At 62.9% G+C, this 19,395-nt stretch overlaps 4 protein-coding genes across 4 annotated transcripts; all 4 read right to left on the bottom strand.

Annotated features, from left to right (window-relative positions):
• Nucleotides 1-409: 409 nt before the first annotated feature.
• LDBPK_130340 (hypothetical protein, conserved) lies at nucleotides 410-5,644 on the bottom strand (the record flags this gene model as incomplete). Its single annotated transcript, XM_003859198.1, has 1 exon — nucleotides 410-5,644. The coding sequence occupies one exon, from the start codon at nucleotides 5,642-5,644 to the stop codon at nucleotides 410-412; it is 5,235 nt and encodes a 1,744-aa protein (XP_003859246.1).
• Nucleotides 5,645-6,888: 1,244 nt separating this feature from the next.
• On the bottom strand, nucleotides 6,889-8,244 carry LDBPK_130330 (alpha tubulin; the record flags this gene model as incomplete). Its single annotated transcript, XM_003859197.1, has 1 exon — nucleotides 6,889-8,244. One exon carries the CDS (start codon nucleotides 8,242-8,244, stop codon nucleotides 6,889-6,891), a length of 1,356 nt encoding a protein of 451 aa, XP_003859245.1.
• Nucleotides 8,245-8,947: 703 nt separating this feature from the next.
• On the bottom strand, nucleotides 8,948-15,019 carry LDBPK_130320 (hypothetical protein, conserved; the record flags this gene model as incomplete). Its single annotated transcript, XM_003859196.1, has 1 exon — nucleotides 8,948-15,019. One exon carries the CDS (start codon nucleotides 15,017-15,019, stop codon nucleotides 8,948-8,950), a length of 6,072 nt encoding a protein of 2,023 aa, XP_003859244.1.
• A 1,026-nt stretch (nucleotides 15,020-16,045) lies between these two features.
• LDBPK_130310 (hypothetical protein, conserved) lies at nucleotides 16,046-19,342 on the bottom strand (the record flags this gene model as incomplete). The annotated part of the gene is made up of 1 exon (XM_003859195.1): nucleotides 16,046-19,342. The coding sequence occupies one exon, from the start codon at nucleotides 19,340-19,342 to the stop codon at nucleotides 16,046-16,048; it is 3,297 nt and encodes a 1,098-aa protein (XP_003859243.1).
• Nucleotides 19,343-19,395: the final 53 nt, after the last annotated feature.

The following is a 19,395-nucleotide window of genomic DNA, read 5'->3' as shown; positions in this document are numbered from 1 at the left end:
TACCTCCTTAGCGCCTCAATGGTAGCGCCGCGACCTGCCGAGCCACGCGTGCAGGCATAGAGCCCACAAGCGCTGCGCATGTCTTGGTGTCTGCCTGGTGCCGGGCTGCTTTGTGGAGGGGCAAGCCCGGGGAGACCTACGGTGGAGCGGTGGGGACGGAAGCCGTGGCGGTGTGGTTGCAGTCTGTCTGCAACATGGCCGCCAAGCCGTCGCAGGATCATGTGCCCAAGCAGCTTGCGGATATCGGTGGCCAGCGCCACAGGGCGGCAGGACGTGGGACTATCATCGGGTCTTTGCGGCTTCGGAAAGGGACCAGTGAGCTCCTCCTCCCCATGCCGCGGGATCGGCGGCCGGTCGCGTCACGCTCTGATTGTGACACCATCGAATTCTATGTGAAGCAGAAAACATTTTACGGGGACAGCGGGTCGAGCAGACGCGGGGACATGGCGAGGCGCAGCCCTTCTAACGGTATGGTAGGATGATAGCAGCAGCTGCCTCGAATGCAGCCTAGCCAGGCATCGTCATCCCTCCGCCGGTATGGAATGTCGCGCTCGCCAACTGGTGCTGACAGGGACGACGGCAACGACGGCGCGGCGTCAGGCCGAGAACGCTTGCGCAGCTGAAATGGACTGCGCAGCCGTGGCGGGTCGCCGAGCACACCGCCGCCCGGGGTGCAGAGGGGCTGCGCGAGTTCCTCCTCGAGGCACAGCAAAAGCTGGTGGTCAATCAAAAACTGCAGCACCGCCCACAGCGCCCGCTGGCTCACCACACCACTCGCCAACACTCGCCCCTCCAGATCCACGTGGCGAATACCCGGCACACGCAAGATGTAGCGGTAGACAGTGTGCACCACGAGATGCCACATGTACGAGTGCCAACTGCCGTCCACGTGGTGAAAGATGCTAGGGTACGGTATCAGACTACACCCATCACGGCTGCGGCTGCTGTCATGGTGCTGACGAAGAGGCGAAAAAGATGCGAATGCACCGCTGCTGAGCTCCTCGCGGCACGCCTCGACAGCGCGCTGCTCCGCCGCGGTCGGAGGGCCGTCGATCGGAAGATCCTGTAAGTACGGCGGGTCGCCATAGTTGCGGATAGTGCGGGCCGGGTACAGCTGACGGGCAGCTTCCTCTTCTGCGCGGGTCACCGCAACGCTGTCCCCGTCGTCGTCGCTGCTCTCGCTGCTGTTGTCTTTGTCTTCCTCACCGCTGGATTCTTCGTTGCCACCCCGCACTAGGGACGAGCGCTTCCGTTTGCGATGCTGGCCATCACGTCGTGCCGCGACGGTGTCGATGACCACATCTGTCTCGCCGATCTCGGTTCCCTCTGCGCCGTCAGGGCGCTGCCGCCGCAGGAACCCCTCGCATGCGACAGCCTCTGCCGGCCACGCCAACTGCGGCAAAGGCAGCCGCGTCATCTTCTCCCGCACCGCGTTCATCGCCATCGACATGTGAGCTTGATCCATCGAGGGCTGATGAAGGAGCTCCAGCGCCGGTGGCGGCGTGCGCTGCAAAGACTCCTGCGCACCCAATGCGAGAAGCGAGTTCATCTCCGCATGCGCCCACAGCATCACGGGGCTCTCGCGACCTCCAGCGACCGCCCCACCCACCGCGTCCGCCTCCTGCGCCCACTGGTGCAGCACAGCCATGTTTGCGCACGGGCGTGGTGCGGTGCGCAGTGCGTTGAGCGGTAAAACATACGGGCTCTGCGCGAGCGACAACTGCGGCACGCGGATGTTCTGCTGCCGCGCCCGGCGAAACACCGGCAGTCGCTGCAGGAATGCGCGCGCACGCGACACCAGCCAGGGTGCGTTCAGTGCCGTCAAGAGGGACCGCGCGACGCTGGCGCGGTAGTGGGCCTGGTCACAGAAGACAATCATGCGCAGCATATCGGCGACCACCTCAAAGCCGCCCTCCAGCTGCAGCAACGACGACGACGCCGGAGAAGACAAGCATGTCTCTGACGTATGCGGAGACAGACGCAGCGAGACTAAAGGTGGTGAGAGAGGCGCCGAGGCAGCGCATGATTGCGCGGGTGCGACATCGGTGGTGGCAGCAGCAGCGGTAGAAGCCGCCGCCCGTGGTGCGTACACGCTTTCCACCTCTTCTCGAAGCGTCTCTATGGACGAGGGGTGCCGCACCTGGGGGGCTCTATGGGTAGCGTTCGAGTTCCGCACAGCGCGCAGCGTCTCTGCGAGTACTGCCATGTGCATCGTCGACGTGCTCACCAGCCGATTGTACGCACCGCCTCCCTGCCCAGCGTTCGCCAGACTGAATTCCGTAGGGGTCGCCGCGCCTCCGCAGCCGCCGCCGCTGGCGGGACAGAGAAGCGTGTTGCTGGCATCCGCGCCTCCGTGCCGCCGCACCAGCACTGCTGGCAGCGTCGCTGGCACACAGAAGAGTGGGTGGTGCGAGAGGTGCACGCTGCGGCCGCGCAGCACAAGGCGGATCACCTCCTCTACGCGCTTGAGAGGCGCAAAGTGGTGGAATGCGGAATCCAGTGCCTCAGCAACGGTGGGGCCGCTGATCTCCGTACGGGGCGCCTTGCGGGGACGCTGTCGCGCAACGTGACGGCCGCTGGCTGTCGTCGTCGCCGTCGGACAAGTGCTGTTTCCGTCATCCGCACGGCCGTGACGCTCGCGTACAAACAGAGAGGCAGAGGAAAAGATGCTGCGTCGGCCAGATACGCCTCGCAGCTCTGCTCCACGTCTCGTTGTGCCGGCGGCGACGTCGCCGAGGCTGGTGCTGCGCCGCGACTCCAGTGGTAGCCCACCGCTTTGGTAGAGTTGCGCTGCCAAAATGCTGGGGTCCTGTCGCAACACCTTAGAGAGCGCCACCACCTGCGCCACCGTAGCATTCGACTCCAGTTCCAGGAGCTGCGATGAGAGCCTGCGCGACGGCCGCCCTATCGCGCTCCAGAACGGAATCCAGTAGCGCATGCACGCGTACAGCGACGCGGCGGCGGTGGGTGGGGCGGACATGAAGTAGTGCGTGTAGCCATCCACAGTGCACTGCGGTTCTAGCGTGTAGGCAACGTCGTCGCATGCCTCAGGGGAGAGGAAGCTGTTGGTGACGCCCTGCGCTGATCGGATGAGCCGACGGTCGTGCAGCCCCTGCAGACACGCGAACAGCATCTGCATTCCCCGCTGTACGCACCATCCATACACACTGGGCGGGAGATCACGGAGGGGCGTGGACCAGCCGCACACGTCATCTGTACGCCCGAGCAAACGCCCAAGGTCGGCTTGTGGAAGACCAACGACGACGACAAACGTGCTAAGGGTCATGCGAGTGTACATCTCTCGCACACGCACGCCGCCCGCACCCGCTGCCGCACCGTCGGTGGGATAGCGGTAGTGCTGGTACCACAGCTCGAGGTGAAGCCGCGACATGCGCTGCACCAAGCTCCGCGCGTAGCCGTTGCGCACTGCCATAACTCGATTTACCGCCTTCGTGGCTGCGGGATGCACCTCGATGAGACGCTCACCCAATGTTGATCGGCGGGCGCCCTCCGCCACAGCCGGGAGGCTCTGCAACACCATATCCGAGGGAATCGACTTGCCGCTCGCCGCAGACGGCGGCACGGGCTGTCGTGCGACCCTCCTTGCCAAATCAGCAGCAGCAGCCTCAGCGTCCAGCACAGCCTGCTTCGCCGTGTCGCTGAGCGTGCTGGGGCGCGTCTCTCCCTCCGCAGGTACCAAGACCACCAGCCCCACGTGCTTCCGCCCACGCTGGGCGACTGCGGTCGTGTGGACGTATTTGAGGTGGCGCAGGAAAGGCAGGACGCGTCGGTTTAGGGTGGAAACGTCGATGCTCTGTATGAGCCGCGGCACCGACGCCGCGTAGTGAGGAGCAGCCTGCACAAGCACGTCCAGCACTGTGTTGACTGAATAGGCGGACAGGCCTTTGGGGAGCCGCGGATCGCTGGGCTCGAAGTGAAGCGTGCGAGGCAGAGGCAGGGGCGCCGCTGCCGCCTTTGCGACCGCAACTCCCTCACCGGAATGGTGTGGGTCGCCCTGTTCTTCTCTCTTTACCACGGTCGCAGCAGTGGCCTCGACGGGGCAGGGACCTTGCGCGGGCGACCCCGTCGGTAGCCGCGGCGCGTACACGAGCGTGAGCACCTTGGTGTGCCGCAGCAGCAGATACCGCGTGACCAGTGTGCCACGCGTCTTCGCGTACCTCTCGAGGAAGCCGCCAAGGGCTTTGCTCCGTTGCTTGTACGGCATATGAAACCGAACACGCGGTACTGCGGCGGTGAGCGACAGCGGGCGTCGCTCCGCTTCGTGGGCGGCCTGTAGCTCTAGGGGCTGGTTGGGCTCAACACGAAGCACCGCCACGGCCTCCGCCTGCTGTTGTCGAGTCGACGGGTGCGAGAGCGGCGCCGCGGCCTGGCTTTGAGCTTCAACGCCCTGTTCGTCGTCGTCCTCGTCGCCGGCGCTGTACCTGGCCTCATCCCCCTCATGATCAAGATCCAGCTCCTCGGCCGCTCCACCGCGGCCAGGCTCGCGGTCTGCCCGCAGGATGACATGAGCGGCCACGAGCTGTCTCCGCAGCGCAGCCTCATCCCTGCTGTTGGTGTCGCCATCCTGGCCATACTCTGCGTCGTTGTCGCCCCTTTCACTGCCGCTCGGGTACAAATCGCGTGTTTCTTCTCCCTCTTCGACGTCGTACCCTCCGGTGCGAAAGCGTGCTCGTGGCCTCACAGGGGCGGAGGACGACGCGGACGTTGATGCGGCGGACACCTGCCGTACAAGGTCCTCAGAAGGAATCACTAAACGCAGCTCACGCAGATGTCCGCGCAGGGAGATGGAGGCGACCACGATGCTGAGGCCCGCCAAGCTCATGAGGCGCCGCAGGTGCATCCGCTCAGTCCGCGAGAAGTCCTCCCAGCGGGTGAGAAAGAGGCCGTGGGCGGCAAGGATGGCGTGCACGGCATCCTGCATCAGCAGCCGGCGCTCCGGGGACTCCTGGACCAGCTGGCGCACCAGTTGGAGGTCGAACGTCACGCTAGGGAACGACGCCTCCAGACGGCGCTTGCGCGCGTAGTAGTGATCGAGGGGGTAGTAAAGGCGACAGGTGCGGCGTTGCTGCAGCGATGGCGCGGACGCTGCTGATGCAGTCGAACTAAGCCCTACACCACCGTCGCTGCCGCTAGTGCGACCCCACTCCCCGTACAGCTGTTCCTCTTCGCGGGATGAAGACGGAACACGGCCGTCGCCCAAGGAGGACGCTTCAGCGCGGCTGCCGCTCCCATCCTCTACCGCCCACGTCGGCTGCCTCTTCTTTTCCCGCTCCGTCAGTGGCAGCGCAAAGTGCGGGAAGAAGCGATAGATAACCTCGCGTGAAGGCTCGTGGTACATGTACACGGGCGCGACCTTGTGCACCCGCCGTAGCCACTTGAGGCCGCTGCCGACTAGGTGGTTCTTGTACCGCGCCTTGAACTCTGGCGTGCTGGGCAATCGATCCCAGCCAAGCACGGCGTTCTCCGCGATGAAGCTGGACACCATCTCCAGTTTCTCATTCGTGATGGAAAAGCCCATGACACGCTCGCGCAGGGCGTGAGATGGGGTAAAGAAGAGCAACTTTCTGCGGTCGCCATCCCTTCTGGGAAGAGCACAGGACTGCGACTCCTGCCGCCCTGGCATGCCGCACGGGTCGCAGACCCCAACTTCCCCTCTCTCGGCCCACGCAATACGACCCAAGTCCAGCAGAGCAATGGCCTCGTCCGCTGAAATTCGACGCCGCTGTTGATTTCCGTTCGATGCGTTGGGTGCAGGTGCGGGTGCCACCTTCCCTCTGTCTCGCCCCCCGCAGCTGCCCGGGGAGCTGGAAGCCGCGTCCGCCCTCTGCGCGCCCGACGTCGCTCCGTCGTCCCTCGCCCCTGCTGCATGGACATCGAACTCGCTGACGTGTGTGGTCAGCAAGAGCCGTACGATGGTGTCGCGAAGGGTATCGTTAGCGGCCCAGCCCTGATACGGAAGGATGTCTTCGCAGATGAACTCACTCAGCTGCGCGGAGGAGCAGCCGTCTTTTGGCGCCTGAGCGCCGATAAACTCAAGACACAGCTGTAGGCACCCCTCAAACATGGGTGGTGTGCATTAATCTTGCGTTCCCTTATCATCCGCTCCTGTGTGTGTGTGTGTGTGTGTACATACCGCAAAGCAGCAAGAACAAGAGTAGTGGACACGAATACTGTGCGCACCTCCACCAAGAAGATGCGCACCTATCCGGAAAAGAGACAGAAAGTGCAGCAAGAACCCACCACAGCAAGTCCCAGCTCTCGTTGAAGAATCACACTTCACTCCCACCGCCGCATAGCAAGCCTCCCATCACCAAGGCAGGAACGTGAAAACACCGGAGCTACAGAATAAGGTCACGCGCTCCTGGCACGGAAACCGATGTGACAAAATCAGTGCGCCCTGAAACACGCCGCAGCACAAAGTCGGCTCAGCCACCATTCTCGCGCTCACACAAGCGCACTGCTCTCTCCTTTTCTTTCTCTTCATCTATCAACCACGGGGAGGGAGAGACAAGGCCCCCCTCCACAGATACACAGCGCTACGGCAACGCGCGCGCGTGTGCATGCGCGGCAGACGCACGCACGAGGAAGGAGAGGACGGCGAACGGAGAGACGGCGGAGGGCGGGGAGGTGCAAAGTGTGGCCGCTCCGTCAGCACCGCCGCCCGCCATCCGCCCCGCCGTCCTCTCAGAAAAAAAAAACACCGACGAGGGCGAAAAAAAAAAAAGAGGAGGCGCATCGCACGCACACGCGCGCTCCTCCTTCCTCGTGCCGGCCGTCACGCGCACACACACAGTCGCAGTGGCGGCGGCCCCGCTGCAGCACACGCGCGCGTGCACCTACAACATCAGCGCGCGGCACGAGTGTACCTTAGTACTCCTCGACGTCCTCCTCACCCATGTCGTCGGCGGACTCAGCGCCAACCTCCTCGTAGTCCTTCTCCAGCGCAGCGAGATCCTCGCGCGCCTCGGAGAACTCGCCCTCCTCCATGCCCTCACCCACGTACCAGTGCACGAACGCGCGCTTGCTGTACATCAGGTCGAACTTGTGGTCGATGCGGGCAAACACCTCAGCGATCGCGGTCGAGTTGGCAATCATGCACACGGCGCGCTGCACCTTCGCGAGGTCACCGCCGGGCACAACGGTCGGCGGCTGGTAGTTGATGCCGCACTTGAAGCCGGTCGGACACCAGTCCACGAACTGAATTGTCCGCTTCGTCTTGATCGTCGCAATCGCGGCGTTGACATCCTTCGGCACGACATCACCGCGGTACATGAGGCAGCACGACATGTACTTGCCGTGGCGAGGATCGCACTTCGTCAGCATGCCAGCAGGCTCAAACACCGAGTTCGTGATGTCCGCGACGGACAGCTGCTCGTGGTACGCCTTCTCGGCAGACACCACCGGAGCATAGCTCGTCAGCACGAAGTGGATGCGCGGGTACGGCACAAGGTTCGTCTGGAACTCCGTCAGGTCCACGTTCAGCGCACCATCGAAGCGCAGCGACGCCGTCAGAGACGACACCACCTGGCCGATCAGGCGGTTCACGTTCGTGTACGACGGGCGCTCAATGTCGAGAGAACGACGAGTGAGGTCGTAGATGGCCTCATTGTCGAGCATCGTCGCAACATCGGTGTGCTCGAGCAGCGAGTGCGTCGACAGCACGCAGTTGTACGGCTCCACGACGGCAGTCGACACCTGCGGGCTCGGGTACACGGTGTAGCCAAGCTTGGACTTCTTGCCGTAGTCCACAGACAGGCGCTCCAGCAGCAGCGCACCGAGGCCAGAGCCGGTGCCGCCACCCACAGCGTGGAACACCATAAAGCCCTGGAGGCCCGTGCAGTTGTCCGCCAGCTTGCGAATGCGGTCCAGCGCAAGGTCGACGATCTCCTTGCCGATGGTGTAGTGGCCACGAGCGTAGTTGTTCGCCGCATCCTCCTTGCCGGACACCAGCTGCTCGGGGTTGAACAGCTGGCGGTACGTGCCGGTGCGCACCTCATCCACGACCGTAGGCTCGAGGTCCAGGAAGATGCAGCGAGGAACGTGCTTGCCAGCACCAGTCTCCGAGAAGAACGTGTTGAACGCGTCATCCTCAACACCGATGCACTTGTCAGAGGGCATGGAGCCATCAGGCTGGATGCCGTGCTCAAGGCAGAACAGCTCCCAGCACGCGTTACCGACCTGGCAGCCGGCCTGGCCGATGTGGATGCAGATAGCCTCACGCATGGCTGAAAAAGAAGAAAGAGGGGTTAGAAGGCGGTTTAAAGGTGTTTGTTCGAAGAACGAGAGCGAAGAGCTGCGCGTTTTTTTTTTCGGTGGGCGTGCGCGTGTGTGCATCGCGCATGTTTTGTGTTCGCCAGGAGGGGAGGGGAGGGGGGAGGGAAAGAGCAAGGTGTGGGGAAGACACGCGTGGCAGACGTCCGGCACATGGCGGCAGCAGCAGCAGCAGCAGGGCCGCGCTCCGTGAAGACGGAGGAGTGTGCGCGTGCGTGTCTGTGTGCATGAGCCCCATCGTCTCTTCAGGAGCTGCTCATTCCGTTTGTGTGCGCGCACACGTGATCAGATTCCTGCCTTGCCTTGCCAGTCTCGCTCGTCCGTGTTTTCACGTCGGAGTGGTCAGCGCGCGCGCGTGTGCGCGCCGACATCACCCGCTCCACCCACCCACCTCTGCTCACGTGTGCGGGCGGGTGGGCCGCTGTGCAGGCTCGCAGGTGCGTGGAGGGAAGAGTTGCTGTCACAGCGCGAGAGATGGAGGGCGAAAACCACGTGTCAGCAAGCGAATGAGGAGTGCAGCGACAACGAAAGATGCAGGGAAGGGGTCAGGTCAAGGAACGAGCCGCGACACTCCAGGAGGTCGCTCGACGTATCGAGCTGAATTTATGCACCTGCTGCGTCGCTTACGTAGGGCCTGAGAGCTTCTGGTGTAGTCCTATGCATCATCTGCACGGCTCGTGGAACGTCGGCGGCGGTGGAGGGTCGGTGCGTCGTGTTTTGTGTCGATCGCGGACGACGCCGATGAAGGAGTAGTTGTGTCCTCCTCGCTGTCTGTGTCGTCGTCGACAGTATCATTCGCACTTGAGGTGTCGCTTGACGAAGTATATCGCTGTCGCTTTCGTCGTGAGGGAGCCGTGGCTGTTCGTGCAGCACGCACACCTCTTGCGGCCTTAGCTCGACCACACACAGGCGCAGCACGAGTGGGAGTGCGCTGTCTAATGTCGTGGTCACTCTCTTCCATCAGGGCAGCCTCTAGCTCGACGCTTAGCGCGTGCCACGCAGCCTCCTCTATGTCCTTTGAAGGGTGTGCTGTCGACGACGCCCGTAAGGCAGGCTCCAACATTCTCACGAGTCGCTCCACGCGCTCTGTCAGATGGGCCGTTGCTGCGCTGTTCGCAGGGCTGCGGTTCAGTGCAGGGGCAGCGCTGTGCTGTGCTGCAGCAGTGGCGAGACGGTAGTTTGGTCGGTTGCGGTGGCGCAGGAGCGTCGCAGAAGTCATATGGTACTCACATGTAAGACTGCGACGTAGGTAATGAAGCAGCACGGCGCCGACCGCCTTCCACCGCATGAGCGCGCTAGCGCTTGCATCGGCGCGCGATGGTGGTTCAGTCGGCGCCTCCTTGTCCCTCAACCAATCCAACGCTGCCTGCCCGTTCAAGTCGAGGCCGGTGCGGGCCTGCTGTAGCAGATGCGACACGTCGCTCTCATGCGGGAACGGCAACGTCGCAAGCGCCAGCGTCAAGTGACAGAGAAAGAGATACGGGTGGAAAAGGCCGAAGACGACAGACGGCGATGAGGACGCGGCCAGAGTGGCGGCAGCATCGGTAATCTGCCGCACATGTTCCTCGCACCACGACCGCGCCTTGTCATCTTGGTAGAAGAAACGCACAAGGGTGGTGATCATGCTGTCGCGCAGCCGCTTATGCAGTAGCGTGTACACGGAGCTGTGGACACTGCACCCGCTCAGCACATCACCGGCGCCGCTATCGACAGCAGTAGCCGTAGTCGCGGCGAGCGGCTTGCCGGGCAACACCGCGCTGCGCAGAAGGTTCACGCCGCACGTGTGGTGCAGACAAAACGCAAGAACGACACCCCGCCCGACCGACGCCCCCACCACCTCCTCATGGCGCTCACAGTGGATGTTGAGACTGGCCGCCGCCTGCTGTCGCAGCGGCCCATGCACGTCCGCGGCGAGGGCAACGATAGCTTGCATGTACTTGTCAGGCGGCAGCAGGCCCCCGTGCGCGGCTTGCAGAAACAAGCGCAGACAGAGCGAGCGTACTTGGGCGTTCGGAGTGCCGCAGCTGAGCCGCGCGATGTCGCCGTGAAACTGCTGAAAGATCCACGTTGCCATACCGCTATTAAAGTCCTCCGTGTGCGCTGCAGCCGGTGAGTGCGGCGGTGGGGCTCCCTTCGCGTTGGTTCTCGCCTTCATCTGCTTGGGCGCATCGACAGCGGCGGCGACTCGCTTATGGCACGTGCGCTTGGCATGGCCACCAGGCGGAGGCGCATCAAGCTTGTCGCTGCGGTGACTGCTTTCCCGGCTGCCACTCGAAGTGTCGCTGGCGTCGCCGCCGCCGCTGGAGCCAAGGATGAGCGCCGTCGTGCCCACGTGAGTGGCCTTCCGCGCTGCCGCCTCCACCCGCTGATCCTCCTCTTTGAGAAAGTCGGAGAGCAGGGAGAGGCCTTGCAGTTGAAAGCTCATGTCGTGTGAGCGAAGCGCGTCGCGAATGCGTCCCTCGGCGCGGAGGAAGTACGTCGTGGGATCCAGCATGCACAGTGATGCAACAACGCGCAGGGCGATCAGGCCAACGCCCTTTTGCGTGGCCGGGCCGCCACAGCTCCCCAGGACGTCCTCCAGGAGCTGGTACGTGTTAGCCATGATACCGGGGCCCGCGATGAGCGCATTCAGCGCTGTTGCCCCGGCGTCGTGGCCGGCCAACGACTCCTCCATCAAGGCCGGGTGCGGCGGGTGCTGCTTCCAGCCCGGATACATGCGCAAAAACTCGGACAGGAGAAAGAGGAAGCGCTGCGTGTAGGCGACACTCTGCGGCTGCGTGGCCAAGCTCGGCAACAGCCCCCGCACACGGGTGTAGTAGGTGTTCATGAGCGAGTAGCAGAGTTGCAAATACGGCACGTTGACCTGCCCGGAGCGATGATGCTTGGCGCCGCAAGTGATGAGGGCGCTCAGGGTACCGCAGGAAGCGACGATCACGCGCTGCTGATACGGCCCCACGTACTTGGATAGCAGCGCTGTTAGGCAGCGTGCGAGCTGGTCGAGGGAGATAAGGGGCAGCCGAGGGGCCTTCAGAACGGCGTGCAGGGTTTGACACATGTGCAGCAGCGCCCCGCCCAGAGCCTCCGGCACCTTGGCAAGTGGCGATGTGGGAGGCGGGGGGTAGGCAATGGACTGCACCAGCACTTCGGCCAGCGGCTGCACCCACTCCCCGCGGGCCTGCGCGAGTGCCCGCAGCGCAGCGAGGCACGACACGGCGTCCTCGGTAGAGTGAAAGCAGTTGTACCGCGTCCACAGCGACCGCGCTGCGCAGCGCATGACGTGGAGCAGCCGGGCCCCATCAATATGGTAGCCGCGCGGGCGACGACGCGCTGCAGCCGCAGTCACGGCAGTGGCGGTCGGCGAAGATGTCTCGCGTGCCGGGTCGTATGCGGCTACGTATGCGTGCATGCCCTGTAGCACCTGCACGAGCGGGTGGTCCTCGCCGAGATCGTGCGGGTAGTCTGGCGCCGCCATCACCACCAGTGCAACGAGTTCCTTTGCCAGCTGCGCGTGTGCGCCGGTGAGGGAACCCTCGGCGTCGCCTAGCGTCACCACCCAGCGGCGCAGAAAGTGCTTCACCACCTCCTTCTGATGCCTCTGCGCCTCGGCCTCCTCGGGGGAGGCGAGTTGCAGTAGCTTGTGCTGGATGAAGAGCAGCAGCGGCGCACCCTGCGGGGTGGAGAAAAGGCACTGGTAAGCGTCATCTGTCAGAAATGCGTCGAGGGCGGCGATGGTGCGCGACACCACTGAGGCACTCTTGTCGTTGAGGAGATAGAGGAGGCTGCTCACCACCTCCGCAGTGACCCTGTCAGCTGTTGCAGAGAAGTGGTCGGTCGACGCCGACTCGACCTCAGTTGCGGTGACGGTCGCGCCATTCAGCATTGTAAGAAGAAGGGGCACGATAGACTCCCGCACTCTCGAACTGTCGTCCTGCACGCACTGCCGTGCCACGGGCCACAGATAGCGATGGAGCGGCGGGTGCGCCGCGGTAAGGCGGGCGAGGTGGGCAAGTGCTCTTTTCTGTACCACGTCCGGCACCGGTACCGCGACGCCCTGTGCATCTTTCAGGTGAAAAATGGAGAGCAGCATCGACACCAGGGTGTGTCGTGTGCGCAGGCTGAGCATAGAGTTGCTGAACTGCGTGCTGATGGCCTGCGTCCACGCGCACACATCGTTCCAGTTGGCCGGTGCGTCCCCCGAGCCGGGAGGCCGCTGCCACCGCACGAGTGAGTTAAGCGCGGCCTGCGAAATCCATTCCTGATCGGCATCCTGCAGCGAAGCCCAGGTTGTGAGTTGCGCCGCGCGCACGTGAAACCACACTGCAGCGTAATCGGCCGTGGTGGACGGATTCGTGATGAGCTGCGATTCTGCCACGTAGACGGATGTCATAATCCCAAGAAGGCGGCTGTCCGCCGCGCCAATGCTCGACGTCGCTGCCTTGCCTCCTGCACCACACATGCGCTCCCAAGCCTGCTGGTCGGCAGCGGCGGGTTGTGCGGGAACGGGTACACGCAAGATATGCTGAAGCGCCATGCGAGCCGCCGTCTGGCTTGTGCTGGTCGAGTCTCCGAGTCGCTCCACCTCCGCCAAGATAGCCGTCGGCACAGAGAACTGCTTCTCATCAAAGAGCCTCAGAGCTACGTGCGCTACCACATCCAATGCCAGCGGCCGCAGCGCCTCGGCGGACGCCGTCGTGGCAGACTCGGCGCCGAGGCATAGCTGCGTCAGCGAGTGCACGAAACTACGGAGCAGTACATCTGCGCCTGGCCACTCCGGCACCCCGAGAAGATCCGTCAAGTCCTCCGCCACGCGCACTGCCGCCGTCCACGCTGCCGTGTCCTCGGCCCGGTCCCCCTCTGAAGCGCGCCGCAACAGCAGCTCATGCACAAACGTGTTGGCCCACAAGCTGCACTGACGCTGCAGCGTCTCCACGGTGGCCAGCTCGCCTCCTTCGCTTGAGATGACCAACGACTGCGCACCTGCCAGCATGGTAACCGTGAGGGGCAGCACAGTGCGTCCGTCGTAGTTCACGCGATAGCTCCGGTGCGTCACACACGCGGAAGACGTGGGTAGACGCTGGAAGAACACCTCCACCAAGCGCTGCCTCTCCACCTGGAGTGAGTTCCAGATGCACCGATACAGATGCACCGCGCTGTCGATGATGTACCTACTGTAGAGCAGGTGCACTTCCTTGGTGCAACTGCGCGTCGCGTGAAAGAGACACTGGTAGCACAGCTCCTCAAGACGGTAGACATCGGTATCTGGTACAAGCTGCAATGTGCGGTTGCACAACATGACGGCAAAGCCGCGAAGGTAGCCCCGCAGCTGCTCTAGCCAGGGGAGCAGACTCGATGCGGCACAGGTGCCGTCAGCCCCACTACCTCTCTCAGCCACTGACGACAAGTGCCGCTCTTGCTTGCCTCCTGCCTCGGCGCTAACCTCGACAGCAGCCGCGTCTGCTGATTGCTGCACTTGTAAGATCAACCCCGTCACATCACGAATGACCCGTGCGAACGCGTCGACCGTACGTCCTACGAGTCCCGCGGGCACTGCCTCAGTAGGGAAGCGCGGATGCGCTAAGCACTGGCAGCAAAGCCACGCGCGCGCAGACCACAGCGACCCCTGCAGCCCAGAGTTGGAGGAGGGCACCGCCGCTGCGTCCTCGGCCTCAGTGCACGATGCGGTGAGTGCCGTCAAGCAAGCGGTCACCTGCGCACACGGGATGCCATCGAAAGGGCGCACTTGAAGGGGCAGCCAGGAAACGAAATGAAGGAGCAGTGGCGCATCGAAGGCAGCAGTGCTGCTGCCACTATCACTAGCGATCTGCCGCACAAAGTCCGAAAAGGTGGTAGGGCGTGCATCGGCGTGCTCGCTGCCCAAGGACGTCTCTAGTGCCTCCAGGCTCGCAGACTCTGGAGCCGTGCGTGGTCTGTAGCTCGTCGCCACGCCAGTAGTGGTCGAAGTGGACGCGGCCGTCCCACTCGCCCGTCGCCGCCCACTGGTGGGGATTGATGGTGTGCCACCGGCTGGCGCCAAGTCTCGCAAGCTTGTCGACGTGTCCGCCCAGGCGCTACCCGATTCCGCCGATCGCCGCGGTCGCAGGCCCACCGCCGCAGCATCTTCGCCATTAACCCAGCTCTCTGACTCAGGAACACGCGTCAGCGGTACGCGGTGTCCGAATGTGCCCTTACCAGCAGGTAGCAGAGCAGATGAAGTTGTCGCAGATTCGCTCTGCCTGCGCAATCGGGCAACATGCAGCAGCGTGTTTCGCTGCGCCACGGAGGAAAGCAGCCCTTGAAGGCCAAGGGTGACGGTTCTGCTGACACAGTGCGCGGCAGAGGCACAGCCCTGACGGAGCAGCGCGCTGCCGCTGTCGGTGGCGCTGCCACAACACTCACATTTTGGGCCCGCCTCGTGATGGAACTGCTCCTGCAGAAAGTGTGAGAAGCCGCCAGTGAGCAGCAGCTGTTGGGCAGACTCCTGCATACCGCGCGAGAGGTGATCCAGTTCCTCTGCCCGCCATGACGGCAAAGCAGAGGGTTTTGTTGGCACACCGCCGGCAGGGACCTCATCCTCTTCTGGCCTCGCCCACCCGGTCTCGAGCCGCAGCTGCGATATCAGGCGAGGCACCGGAAAGGAAAGGAGCAGCTTGGGAACGGGGTTGACGGACTCGTCAGCCGCGATGAGACACAGCTGTGGAGGAAGCGAGGTGTCGGGCTTGGCGGGCATGACGTTGCAGCTGTGCAACACACACAGAGAGAGAAAAGGAAATAAACAAACAAGAGCACCGTCTGTGTCTGTGCGTGTGTGTGAGAGGGAGGGAAAGGAGGGGGCGCTCCTTCCCTTCAATCTGTGTTCTGCTCTGCGTTGCTTGTCGTCTTCTGCAGTCGGCAATTTTATATGAGCACAAAGGAGTGTCTGAATCCGTGTATGTGTATGTGTATGGATGGGTGGGTGGGTCTATGTGTCTCCCTAATGTGAGGAGGGAAAAGGGAAGACAAAGCAGGAAAAAAAAGGGTGCGTATGTGTGTATGTATGCACGTGGTGCACGGCGGGCGGGTGAGTACGTGGATTGCGTGGGCGCGGAGCGGGAGTGGGACACGGAGAGGAGGAGGAGAACTGGGCAATGGCGGAGAGGGGAGGGGGTAAAGACACAAACAGCAAAACAGGCAGAAAAAAGGTCGCGCACGTTTTGGCGCCTTGTCTGGGATCGGGTGCACTGGCAGGAGAGAGGAGGAGGGTCAGCGCGTCAATGCCAAGCAACACACCCGAGGCAGACACATACACGCGCGTGGAAAGCACAAAGACGCCACCCATGACATAAAACGGGAAGAGGCGAGAGAGAGAGAGAGGTGCAAAAGGTGGAGAGTTGCTAGGAAGTCAGGGGACGCACATTAGGGGAGGGGAAGGGGGAGGGGCATTCCATAATCTTCAAAATGTATACAGTGCCGCAAGAGGGTCTCCATGCACACAAAGACGTCTCCGCCGCACCGCCGTTGTCTGAAAAGCTGGCACGCGGGAGAGAGGAAGGGCCGGGTGGGGCAGATCGACGTCACGAAAGCCCAAAACACCAAGTCACTGACAGTGGTGCGGGTCAATGCAGGAATGGGGGGTGGGGCAGAGACCACACACAAGCACATATGCCCGCCGCACACTGTCTAAAGACTGATAGTCGCATTAGTGTTCTTTTATGTGAGTGTTGGGGGACAGCAGACACTGCAGATGCTGTGCGCTTGTCTGTCAGGCTGACCAGCGTCACGGCTGGGGATAAGAAAGCACCGGCTCTTGAGACGGGGTAGGGAGCAAATCGAAGCAGCGGCACTTGGCCATCATCGACTCTTGCAAGTCGACAGAGTCCTTACAGTCCTCGTAGAGGCGCTCCACAAACTGCTGCGTCGCCAGCTTGGCACGCTCCTCCGTGTGGGTCGGAATGCGGGAGAGACACGCCCGCTCGTGCCACAAGAGAACCAGCGGTAGCACCTCCTCCACCATGCGATGCAGCAGAAAATCGCAGGCGAGCAGGCGAATCGCCTCGAGCCCGTTCAGCGTCTCAAACAGCACCGGGGAAACGGCGACGTCGCCCAGCTTGCGCCGCTCCATTCCAGCACGGGCGTGTGGCTCGGCTGCGACAGCCCCAAAGGCAGCCATGGGTTCTCGCAGCAGCGCAAAGAAGGAGAGGTACACGCGGTAGACGGTGTGGAGGTGGCTGCGAGGAAGCCCAATGTTGACGCTGGTCGCTGCCTCCGCCGCGGCCACGGCAGTCGGCGCGTAATGCGTCCATGGCCAGTCAACGGGAGGCGGGGTTGGAAGGGGAGTCCTGCCGGGGTCGTCGTCACATTCATCCTCGGCCGCGTCATCCTCTTCTACCTCGCTCGCCATGAGGCGCGCTTTTTGCCCGCCGCGTCGACTGCACTGCGTCGACCGGCGACGCTCTGCCGCCTCGTCAATGAGGCGCTTCCGCGTCACATCGGCCCATGTCAGTGCGGCAGTGGTTGTCAGGAAACACGTGAGGCCGCGCACCGCTGTCTGAACAGCAGTAACAGCGACTTGGTCGTGCAGCGTGCAGTGCTGCAACACCGCGTACACAGCCTCCAGCACCACCAACTGAAGTGCCCGCACGCGAGTGTGTGCCGAGGTGGTGCGACGCTCCTGCTCTTCATCCATAGCCTCCTGGGGAACACAGTAGTTGAGGTAAGCTGCGAGGTCCAACGCGTCGCGCAGGAGGGTCAAGGCAGCTCTGCGGCCAATCACATCCTCTGCGGCTGCCGTGCTGTTGTAGCGGCTGCATAGCTGGAGGGTGTCACGCGCCACGTAAATAGTACTCGCCACAAAGTCAGCCACCTGTGCAGCCTCTTCTAGGGAGGGCGCCTTAGCGGACGCTCGTGTGAAGCTGGCCGACATCGCGGTCACGGAGAGTCGTTGACGCACGAGAGTAGTGAGACTGGCACCGCTGCGGCCCGACGCTGCGCGGTCACTGCTGCTGCCCTCTCCGCCTCGAACGAAGCGACGCTCCAACAAAGCGAGACTGCCGCGCAGAACACTTGCTGCCGCAGGCCGCAGATGCTCCTCTCTCACTGCCCGCGCCGTCTCATCCACTATGAGGGCAGAGTGACGCAGCAGGAACAGTAACGTGTCCGCCTCTCCGCAGGCGGCGCTGTACACCTCGACGCAGTGCATTGCCGCCTCATGCAGTATCCCACTGGCAGTGGCCTTCTCGAGGACAAGGTAGAGAGTCAAGGTGAAGAGACGCTCGAGGGCCTCGGCCCGCTCCGCATTCGACCCCTCGGTCGTGGCCCCGCCACCGCAGGCGAGAACTTCGGCTGACAAGGCGAGAAAGCGCAGCAGGGTGGCAGCGACCACTTGCCGATGATGCACTTGTTGATATGTACACAGCTCCTCATCTTTAGTGATGGCCCAGAGATGGGGCTGCGCCACAATGCTCCAGAGCTGCTCGAACGGCCCCGCAGTGAGGTCCGCTGGCTGCGGGTACATGCAAGACTCCATCGCCTCATCATCGGGGGCCATCACACCCGTCGTGGGAGGAGGAGAGCAGCGTGGCAGATTGTGAAGGGCTTGCGCGGGGTGAAACTGCCACACAACAAGCCGCGAAAGCACGTACAGCACGGCTGGGTGCACCGCATAGGCGTCCCAGTCCTGCAACACTGCTTCATACTCGCTGAGCAGCGCGTTCGTCAAGCGCTCTCCAACGGTCTCGTCACTGTCACCGAGGTCGTCGGCACCGACGCGGCAGTCCGGCGCCAGCTTAGTAGCCGTCGGAAGTCTGGCGAGGGCACCAGCGAGGCAGAAAAGAAACTCATCCACAACACCGGCGGGGTATTTGCGCGGGCGGCGGTGGGTGTACAGGGCCGCCTCGTCCATCTCGGTGCCAACAACGCGGACGCACTTGCGAACGACAGACAAGAAAATGGCAACCACCGACTCCCTGACGTCCGGTGGCTCTGCTGTTGACGACGCCGTCTGCGGCGGCACTTGCAAGGGGAAAAAGCGGTCTCGCAGGCCTGGTGACCGTGTCACCGTCGTGGCGAGATGAAGCAGCTCCATCCCTCTCAGGTACTGTAGCGCCTCGGAGACGGCAAGCACAGCCCAGGAGCTGCCCATCAAGGTGCACATGCCTGTGTCATCCGTAGAGCTGCGCAGACTGCTGCTGGTGCACAAAACCGAAGAGGTTGCCTCTGCTGCACCAACGACGTCGTCGCCGAGGTGGTGCAGGTGATCCATGTTCTCCACAATCGCGTAGGCCACCATCAGCAGCGAACTCAGAGGCGTGTTGACGAGCTCCGTCATGGCCGACGACAGCAGCACCGAGACAATGAGCGACTTCAGCGCGGCGACCGTCACGGGAGCGTGCGCACTCCGAACGAGCACCGAGGGATCCAAAATGGAGCGCAGCGCGCTAGTTAAGTGGACGGCGGTGTCCTGTAACCACGTCACCGGCTCCGCAGTGGCAAACGAAATCGTCAGTGCGGTGCAAAGCATCTTGATCGCAGTCAGGCACACCTTGGTCGAGTCCTTGCCGTGATGAGCGCGGTGGATATAGCGCACAGCCACCGACACCACGCCGGGAAGACACAGTCGCACGTTCTCCGTCCCTGTCACCTCCAAAATGGCCAAGCAGGCATCTAGGCTGTCCAGCTGCAGCTGCCGAAACCAGTGCTTCGAGTTACCATTGAGAGACTTGAGAAGCTCGAGAATAAAGAGGGCCGCATGTGGGTGGTAGTCACGCGTCCGAAAGAAGGTGCCGTGACGAGCCGCCCCCGTGCGGTGGAAGTTTGCCACGGCCCGCACGGCAAGCAGCTTCGCCTCCTCGCCCGCGTCTAGCGACGTTGAGGAGGTGGAGGCAAACAAGGAGCCGGAGACAGCGCCGGCTCCAGTCGGGGGATCAGCGTTACTCTTGTTGCCGGACGAAGGACTCAACTTAAAGGCATCAACGAAGCAGTGCTCCAGCATGCTAAGAAGCTCCTCGATCCTCTCCACCTCACCACTCTTCTCGGTGAGAGGGAGCAGCACAGCGGAGAGAAACGCCTCCTGCATTCCGTGGCCCGCGCCCTCCGTGATTGTGTGAGGAGAAAGAGAGAGACAACGAA

This window comes from Leishmania donovani, chromosome 13, assembly GCF_000227135.1.
Source record: "Leishmania donovani BPK282A1 complete genome, chromosome 13".
Taxonomy (NCBI): Eukaryota; Euglenozoa; class Kinetoplastea; order Trypanosomatida; family Trypanosomatidae; genus Leishmania; species Leishmania donovani.
The sequence above is the reverse complement of the archived record's forward strand: the minus strand, read 5'-3'. Positions and strand labels throughout refer to the sequence as shown.